The sequence below is a fragment of the Lissotriton helveticus genome, chromosome 5_1, assembly GCF_964261635.1.
Source record: "Lissotriton helveticus chromosome 5_1, aLisHel1.1, whole genome shotgun sequence".
Lineage (NCBI taxonomy): Eukaryota > Metazoa > Chordata > Amphibia > Caudata > Salamandridae > Lissotriton > Lissotriton helveticus.
In genome coordinates, this window is record NC_136065.1 from 471,601,362 (window position 1) to 471,611,396 (window position 10,035).

General features: G+C 48.6%; 1 protein-coding gene across 1 annotated transcript in view; it reads right to left on the reverse strand.

The window, feature by feature from the left end:
* TMEM72 (transmembrane protein 72) overlaps positions 1-9,446 on the reverse strand; it is a 73,923-nt gene extending 64,477 nt beyond the window's left edge. The window contains exon 1 of the mRNA XM_078640988.1: positions 9,309-9,446. Within this exon, the coding sequence (XP_078497114.1) occupies positions 9,309-9,378 (70 nt within the window). The 5' untranslated portion in view covers positions 9,379-9,446. The remainder of the gene's footprint in view (positions 1-9,308) is intronic.
* Positions 9,447-10,035: the final 589 nt, after the last annotated feature.

A 10,035-nucleotide genomic window follows, 5' to 3' on the forward strand; every position in this document is an offset into this window, starting at 1 on the left:
ACCTTCAGAGTGACTAGTAGCAGCCAGCTGATATACCTTCAGAGTGACTAGCAGCAGCCAGCTGATGTGCCCTAACTTTTAGGTGAAATACCTTCTGAGTAGCTTTTAGCAGCCAGTTGAAATGCCTTCAGTGTAACATGTAGCAGCGAGCTAATGTACCCTCAATGCAACTTATAGCAGTCGGCTGATGTACTTTCAGAGTAACTTATAGCAGCCAGCTGATGTGTTTTCAGAGTAACTTATAGCAGCTAGCTGATGTACTTTCAGAGTAATTTATAGCAGCCAGCTGATGTACATTCAGAGTAACTTATAGCAGCCAGCTGATGTACTTTCAGAGGAACTTGTGGCGGATGTACCTCCAGAGTATCTTTTAGCTGATGTACCTTCAGAGTAACTTGTAGCAGCCAGTTGATGTACCTCCAGAGTAACTTGTAGTGGATGTACCTGCAGAGTAACTTCTAGCAGCCAGCTGATGTACCTTCAAAGTACCTTCTAGCTGCCAGCTGATGTACCTTTAGAGTAACTTTTAGCAGCCAGCTGATGTACCTCCAGAGTAACATGTAGCTGATGTACCTGCAGAGTAACTTATAGCAGCCAGCTGATATTTATTTATTTATTTATTTTGAAAGTTTTATATAGCGCGAACAAGATCTTCGCAGATATCAGAGCGCTTTACAGAGGAGGGGAGCATGTATACGCAGATACATCAATCATGTTAACAGTACATTGAAGTGATATCATAAAACAATCAAGTAAGTCAATTTCAAAGTCAAAATAAAAATACAAAGGTTCGAACAAGTAGTACAGATGAGTATCGAGTCTTTGTAGTTTTTCCCCAGTAGTCGTTCAAGTGTATTTAGCCATGAGGATCGCTTTTACTTCTCTCTTGAAAAGTATGGTAGAGGTGATGAGCCTTGTTTCAGGGGGGAGCGAGTTCCAAATCCTGGGAGCCATTCCTGAGAAAGAGCGTTTATAGGTTTTTTCCTTGCGGAATCTTTTAGGCTTTAGCAAAAGATTGTTTGTGCCTCTAGTGTTTCTGGAGCCTCCAGAAATCGTCAGCTTCTGAGCGAGGTATCTAGGTGAGCTCAGGTGGACAGCCTTGTGGGTCAAGCAAGCGATTTTCTGGTGTATTCTGGCTTCAAACGGCAGCCAGTTCAGTGATTTGAAGTCAGGGGAAATGTGTGAGTGTTTTTTTGATCCAGTGATAAGTCTTGCTGCGGCGTTTAGAGAGGCTCTTATGGGTGTCGTAGTAGCTAGGGGGAGACCGCAGAGGGCGGTGCTGCCGTATTCTATTCGAGGTATGACTAGTGATTGTACCGCAGTTTGGAAGTCTTTGGCTGGAAGGAAAGGTTTAAGTTTCCTAAGGGTGTTGATTTGATAGTTTGCTCCCTTAGTTGCTTTGTTGATGTGTTCCTGCATGCTGAGATTGGTGTCAAGTGTTATGCCCAAAGATTTCGCTGAGTCCACGATGGTGGGTTGAACATTGAGTGCCGTTAGGTCTGTAAGCCACACTTGTGCGGTAGTGATCTTCGCTGGAGGTGAGATCAGAAGGAACTCTGTTTTAAGGGCATTGAGTTTGAGATGATTAGCGGCCAACCAAGATTGGGTGCTTCTGATCGTTGAGTTCAAGAGCGTGATGTCTTTGGGTGATTGTAGTTTGAGATAGAGTTGGGTGTCATCAGCATACATGTGGAAGTGTACATTGGATTCTTGCAGCAAGGTGGTGAGAGGTTCCATAACTAGGTTGAACAAAGTTGGGGATAGGGAGGATCCTTGTGGTACGCCTAGCCATACAGGTCTTGGTGCGGACATCAAGTTGTTGCTCTTGAATTTCTGCGACCTGTTATGCAAAAAGGAAGTGAACCATTTGAGCACAGTTCCAGATAGGCCCATTCTTGTGTTTAATAGTTCGAGTAAGCTCTCATGTTTGACGGTGTCAAATGCGGAGGAGAGATCAAGGAGGATGAGGAGGCAGGTATCGTTATGATCTAGGATTTGGAGGGCGTCGTCGATTATGTGAATCATGGCAGTTTCCGTACTGTGATTAGCTCGGAAGCCTGATTGATGAGAGTTGAGGAGATCAAATTGAGTAATGTGTTTAGTCAATTGTATTTGTGCGCATTTTTCCAGCAGTTTGGCAAGAGTCGGAATGTTGGTAATGGGACGGTAGTTGTTTAGGTCAGAGGGGTCGGCTGTAGGTTTCTTTAGCAAAGGTGTTACTTGTCCAACTTTGAGGGAGTCGGGAATGATCCCTTGTTGAAGTGAGCTGTTAATGATTTTGGTCCAGAGTGGAAGGAGCGACGGGGTAAGGACTTTGACAGCGTTAGCAGGAAGGGGGTCCGTGAGGTGATTGGATGGTTTCAGAGTGCTGAGCAGTTTGCCAATTTCTTCTTCCGTGTAGGTGACAAAGGTTGACCAGGTTGCATTGTTTTTTGGTTTAGTGGGTGTTATGCGGTGGGGTTTGGGATAGAGGCTTGCGTCCATGAGGAGATCATTCTTTATGTTGTCAGTTTTTTGGTTAAAGAAAGAGGCGAAGTCTTCGCAGGAGGGAGCTTCGCACATAGTGTTGAGAGGTTGGGGTTGTTCTTTGGTTTGTGTTCGGATAAGCTCAAACAGCTTTCTCGGACGATTTTTGGCTTGGTCGAGCTGACGGCTGAAGAAGTCTGATTTTGATCGTTTTATTTTCCTGAAGTAGGCATTCCTCTTTTTCTTCAGGTTTTTTAGGTTCAGTGCAGAGGGAGCTGATCTCCAGGAACGCTCTGCCATTCGCATGGCGCGTCTATCGTCATTGAGACTCCCGTCGTACCAGGGATTGGAGATTTTTGTGGTGGCTTTTTTTAGCTGCAAGGGTGCGACTTCATTAATTATTGCGGTCATATTGTTAAGATAGTGATCAGTTAAGGATTGGACGTCCTTAACGCCAGCCGGAGGAAGTAGTAAGTTGCAGCTGTTGGGGGGCAGAGAGTTTGAGTTTAGTTTTTTCATGTCTCTTTTCCAGACTTTGGGCCTGACGGATTGAATAGGGTTAAATTTAACTTTTTCATTGATGAAGAACGTGATAATATGATGGTCCGACCAGTCACAGGGTTGGATAGATTCGAGTTGGATAGAGGCCTCTTTGGAGATGATAAGGTCGAGGGTAGAGCCTTTCTTGTGTGTTGGACTGTTGCAAATTTGTGTAAGGTCAAGGGCGTTAAGGAAATTCTTCAGACCTTTTACCACCGCATCATTATGATCGTTCCAGTGGAGGTTGAAGTCCCCAAGGTATATTTTTGTGAGTTGCCGCCCGGAGTTGGTTGAGATCATGTCCATGATTTGTTGGGAGAAGGTGAGGTTGTCACCGGGTGGGTGGTAAACGCCGTGAAGAGTGCAGATCGGTTTATATACCTCCAGAGTAACTTGTGGGCGAGATACCTGCAGAGTAACTTCTAGCAGCCAGCTGATGTAACTTCAGAGTAACTTGTAGCAGCCAGCTGATGTACCTTCAGAGAAACTTGTAGCAGCTAGTGCATGTAATCTGAGTGAGCTCTGTCTCTCACCCATCCCTCCACCATCACACAGGGTAAATGCACCACAGCTGGTTGCTCACACACAACTTCAAAAGATTTTCCACATAGGTCCACAGCATATATAATTCTCCCCCATGGTTTTAACAAGCCATCCGTCCGATAATGTGCTCCGACAGCTCGCAGTGGAGTAAGAAGGACAATCCAAATGTAATTCCAATGCAACACAATACAGCACATGACGAATGTTCCTGTCTACTGTTTTAGATACCACAGAGATAAGGGTGGCGTGTAAATCAGGGCATGTATAACAATTGATAGCGAAGTGGTCTGCAAAGGCTAGTGTCCATCATCGTGCGATTCTCAAATGACGCTGGTCGGACAGTTTGCTTGCAATGAGGCCAAACATGAAATGGGCAGAAATTATATTTGTACTGCTCAGTGTGATAAATCCATTGGAGAAGAGGAGGTGTGTGAACAGACATTGAGGGTGTTATCTTCTTAGGGAGAGAACAACGGCTGTACGTGACAGGCCCTGGCTACCTGAGGTGCAACAAGTGCAGTGGCACTGGGGCACAGGGGTGTGAGGGGTTCTCTGCACTCCCCGTTACAGCTATCATCTAGCAGAGAATCCGTGGCCCATCTACCTTCCTTGCATTGAGGCACCTGACTCCCACGCTACTTCTCCCAGCAATCAGAGGGGCCAAGGAATGGATGGGTATGTGTGGTGTGCAGCACCACACACACCTTAGCGAGAAACGTACCAGCAACAGAGGCCAACAATGAAATGAGCTTGGAGATTGGAATCCATTTCCAGGTGGGAGTGGCACCTTCAGGGCCTCTCACAGTCCTCGGTTGTTTGTACTCATGACCCAGAGGGTAATATGTAATGAAAGTCACAGTACTCGATGTAGGTGGAATCCTGGTGGGTGTGGCCTTTACCTGCCATTGCAGGTAGCCTTTGCTCTTCCCTATGTATGCGGTCCGAGCTGGGCGGATAGGCCAGGTGGGGGGGCGAGGGGAGAGGGTGCGCTCAACCGATAACACAAACCTGACCCCATTGTTCAAAAAGGGTCGGCTTTAGCGCTGGTAGTGCCCGGTCCCACAATGTTTGTTGGCGCCCCCCTCTGCCACGGATTCCCTCACTAGCTCCCCTTAGCAGTGCCCTTCAAGTCTCCATAACCATTCTCTCTCAGGTGCATTTAATAAGTTTTATAGTTTATAGCGCCACCGCCACTCATGCCAGTGCAGGGTGTCAGAGCACTTTATATCACACAATTCACAGAGACAATGAATCATGTAGTAAATGTAGGTGTACTTATAGCGCAAACCTGTCACCCAAAGGGCATCCTGGCGCTTGCTTAGGGAACCCGTCCTGGTATTCCCCTGTGAGAAACCCCGGCAGGGTGTCCACAAGGTGAAAGTCAGGCATCCCGCCACGAGGGGCCGTTGTGGAGATTAAGCAAGCTATTGCCCAGAGTCGCAGAGTGTGAACCCGTGAGTCGAGGAGGCACTGGGGCAAGAATTATCGAGTCCGTGGATTTTTTAGCCCAAGACCCGCCGAGGCGGGGAATTGAACCCTGGTCCAGGACCGATCTCAGCTTCCGGGTCTGCCGCCTCTAACCCCTGAGCCACACTTCTCCACAATCATAGGTGTGTAAATCAGTGGATAGGAAATGTTGCACAAGACAAAGGACTACAAGGTGTAGGAGTCACGTCATCCATACTGTTAGGCAGGATAGTTTAAGAGTGCTTAGTCTGGAGAAGCACAAAGGAAGAATTTTGGTTGGGGGTTCACCTTACTAATCAGAATTGATTTCTACTGAAATGGTCCGTTTTACCACATTAGGATACGAAAGACTGGGGGGAAAATCATAGCCCTCTAATCTATACCTTCCAGTTTGCTTGCAGCTCCGTGTAGTTAATAGCTCACTGTTCTATGTTAAGATTATCACTTATTAACTGCAAGTTACAAAAGATCTCTCGGACAAAAACAGTGACCCACTGACCTATTTACATTATATGCACTTTGTAATCTGAATGGTACTCGTTCTTTGCCACAGGCATATTAACCCTCTGTGCTACCTTACCATGAGTCAAAACTTCCACCATACAAACCTCCGATCTCGCTCTACGAATATTAATCAACGGAGATATCTTGACATTTCTATTGTTTCCTGAAAAATGCTGGAGGCCAGGAACACGGCAGCAGGGGCTTTTAAAACCATAATATGCTTCAAGAAGGAGGCTTCCACCGAAGTGTGAGCCTGGTGCAGGCGCACTGGTCGCACGCCCTGCCATTGCCTGCTGCTGATTCGGGCGGGTGCAGATAGGGGACAGTCTGCTCACTCTGGGCCCTGCATGTTGTGGTGGATCAACCCGCATTGGGCCAGGTCAATGGAGGACAGCACGTCATCTCGCCCCTTCCACCGCCACAGATGTTTCGCTCCCATGGTGCAATCTGGGTGTACCTACCTGCCTTGAACCCCCTGCCAGTAGACTTCCCAAACCCTTTTCTTCAATGCCTTCCTCATCTCTCCAGTCCAGCCACCGGTACCCCTCACTATCTGCTCTCCAGAGCGTCAATTCCTATTTATTTAGCGCTGACAGCTGGGCATCAAAACACTTTGCTGTTTGTTATTGGCTGCAAGTCAAAGCATGGCACATTTGACCCGCGCTTTATAAGGAAGCAAGTAAAAAAATACCAAGGGAACGTTTAAACTTGTTTCTGCAAGTTTCTCCCTCAGAAGGAGCTCACTGGCTGGAACCTGCTCAAGTGAGCCTAGGGCTGTAAAATACCATACACTGGTTCTTGTAACACCATCACTTCCTCAGCCAGAAGCCGCTAAGAGCAGAATCGCTTTGTGTCAGCACTATTTTGGTGCCTCTGTGAGTTTTCTGTTTTGTACCAGGTACATACCACAACAATGAACATAGGCCTTAAACAAACCAGACCTATTGGCTTGGACAACACTTGCTAGCAGAATCAAACAATGAGGAAGAACCATATTTGTAAACACTGCGGGCCTCATTTACGAGAAATGGCGCATTCCTGCGTGAAAGCAGCGATGCGTCACTTCTCAGTGCGCCCTCCTTGCGACACCAATGATGCATCATATTTATAATATGACGAATCATGTTGCAAGGAATGACAGATACGTCAGTATAAGTGACGTATCTGTCAGCGCAAAAAGTGGCGCATTGCTGGAGTTATGTCGGAAGCCTGACGCAACTCCAGCAATGTTCCTTTCACATGGGGCAAGCCCCATGTGAAAGGGCCCACGTCACCCATACGCCTGCCATGAGGCAAGCGTAAGGTTTTGAGGCATTGGCGTCCTAGAAGTGGCGCAGCAAAATCCATAAATTTTGATGCGCCACTCCTACAACCTTTTCTTGCGGGGTTACGCCCATCCTGCATACATTATACCTGGCGCAGGTATAATGTAGAGCAGGGGTTTACAAAGTGACGCATCTACATAGATGTGTCACTTCCTAAATATGGCACATAATGGCGCATTTTTTTACGCCACTGGTGCGTCACAAAAAGTGACGCACGGGTGACGCAGGCGCTCATAAATAAGCCCCTGCATTTCTTTTCCTCTGGCGCTGTCAGTATTTGGACAGCTGTGTTCCCTTTACACCCACTTTCCTGAGAAACACAATTACAAATGGTAGATAGTTGACCATCGCTCAGTGTGCTCTGCAGAGGCGCCATGGGCTGGATGTGCATGTAGCCTGAATACCTTTAAGACCCACAGGCAGGGCCTGTGAGAAACAAGCATTGTCTTCAGTTTCAGCTCCTGCACTCTCAATCATGGCCCATCATAAACATCCACTCACAACCTGAACTCAGCCAGACTGCAAGAGGTGACTCATTTAATCCTAAATGCTATAAAATAGTTGTATGATGCAAGTTATGTTATGCAGATTTGTATAGCACACTATCACCTGAGCAGGAGGGTTTTATAAAACACCACTTCTGGAAAAAGCAAATATTCTCAGGGAATGCATGATGAAGTAAAGAAATGTGAAAAGTAAACAGGGATTGCCTCAGTAATGACGGAAATTGTTGTTAGGGGCGCTGTTGAGAGTATTTTTATAGGCATTGCCTCTCCTGATCTCTCCTTCCTAACCCTGGCTGGTTCTCTAAGTATATTCTGTGATAGTTGGTCTGGTTCCTGCTCTGATACTAAGGTATGCATAATGCTGGTGGTACTCCGGGGTGTCCTTGCTTCTGGGCGGAGAACAGTAATGATGAATTGAACTGAGTGTAGGCTCCATTCTTGCCTTGAAGCCCCTTTGGAGGACAGAAGACTTGGAGGCATTCAGTGGACCTCCCCCTGCACTGGCTCATGGCCAAACTAGGCCTGTCCGTCCTGCACTCGCACATCGCCAGACAAGGACTGTCCAACCTGCATTCACGCATGGCCAGACAAGGCCAGTCCATTGTCACCTTTCCATGAACCTCTTTCGTCTCATGTGCAGATTCTCTAATGTTCCTAATATTTTCTTTGCTCTTCTGCATCCCTTCTCTCTCTCTCTCCACTGGGCCTTCTCCTCTGCTCATAAGCGGACCCTTCTCCCTTCATCTCTCACTATGTGCCCCCCAGATCATTAGTGGATCTGCCTCTGACTTCGAGTGACTCAAGATCTACTTAATCACACCACCCTAGGGACCCATTCCTCCCTACTATAATCAGAGCCACCCCATTTACTCTCAGGTCATTGGTGGCACCCCTTCACCTCTCCCCAGGCTGCCCTCCCAGTGGATCCACTCTCCCTCCATCCCTATGGATCCACTCTCCAACCATTCACATGGATCCACTCCCCCTCCATCCACATGGATCCACACTCCATCCGCATGGAGCCACTCTCCATCCATCTGCATGGATCCACTCTCCCTCCATCCCTATGGATCCAGTCTCCCTCCATCCCCATGGATCCACTCTCCATCCTTCCCCAGTGGATCCACTCTCCATGGATCCACTTTCCCTCCATCCCCAGTCGATCCACTCTCCCTCCATCCCTATGGATCCACTCTCCCTCATCCCCATGGATCCACTCTTCCTCCATCTCATCCTTCCTCTCCCCTTACATCATCAGATGATCTCCCTTCATCTCTCTCCAGGAGTCTTTGATGGTTGCTCCGTGGATTAATTTAGATACATCCCTTACACAAATGTTCAAGCAATCGACTGAGCCCACCCTTCCGCATTCACTCGCCGTTCCCTCATCTGTTGATCCCTCGGTCCCCCAAGTGGTCTTGTGTTCCCTCTTCTAAAACATGGGGCGTATCTTCGTCAGTAGGACTGGGGGGTGAGCTTCAGATTACCCTGCAATCACGCTGAGAAATCACAATAACATACATTACATGAGAAGGGCATGGGGGCTTGAGGGGCAGTGGAGACAAGTGTTGAGTGTTAGTGGTACTCAAAACAGCATTCCATACAATAACCAACATTATTTTAAGACCTTAAAAACAGAGACAGGAGTGTGTGAGTCTGTCTGTATGTATGAATCTCAGGTGAAATCCGACAGACACCTCACCATTCCCGAGTGAAAGTACCCGTGCCCAACTATTAATTAGATAATGCATTTATTAGGGTGTGTAACACTGCAAACATCCCTCACCCCTTCAAGATACGCCCTTGTCTAAAGCCCCCTCGCTCTTAGATATACCCATGTCATAGCTTATCCCAAATCGTCGTTCCTGCTAAACCCTGTCCTTCTTAAAGCACCCCCTCCCCAGTACAGCCCCTCCCAGATACTTAGCACCAATGCCCACAAGCCCGGGGTCCTTACCTGCTACCGTGGACACCCCCAGGAACCTGCAGACTCCCTCCAGAACCTTCCAGTACAGCTGGGACTTCATGGTCGCGCGCCGCCCCCGCCAGGCCTGTCCTCAGAGGCTCGAGAGGCCGGGCCAGTGATGCTCAAGAGACGGGCCTCGCCACAGACCTCAGCATGCCCACCGGTGACCCGTTCAGTCAAGACTGCAGGTAGACACAGGGCTCGCTCGGACACTCAAGGGAGGCGTGACCCGCGCGAGATGGAACGCACCTGCGACCTCAGCACACCTACGGTCCTCCGAGTGACCTTCATTGAGGGCGGCCAGTTCAGACTGAGGGTGTGACTTATGAGTTCAGTCTGTGCATTCACAACCCCCAGCGAGGAGCGCGAGAGATTCGCAGCGCACCCGCGGCCTCACCGGTGACCTTCAGCGAGGGCTGTAGGTGCTGACTGAGGGCGCGCTGGCCAGGACAGTTGTAGGGTGTTGTTGTTGTGCAAACACTAACCCTCGGGAGATGGAGAGCACGCGGCAGGTTCCATCCAAGTGTAACCGGTCAGGGCTGGTCCAGCACCCCCCGGCACTGATGGAATTCTACTGCGCTCCGCTTCCCTCGCGCTCCTTCTCCGATGATGGGGTTTAATCATTAGCTGGACCCGCACCCTGGGCCCAGGAGCGGGCACTGCTGGCCCGGGCGGGGGAGGGTCCGTGTGGGGGAAACGTCCGGTCCAAGAGGCGTTC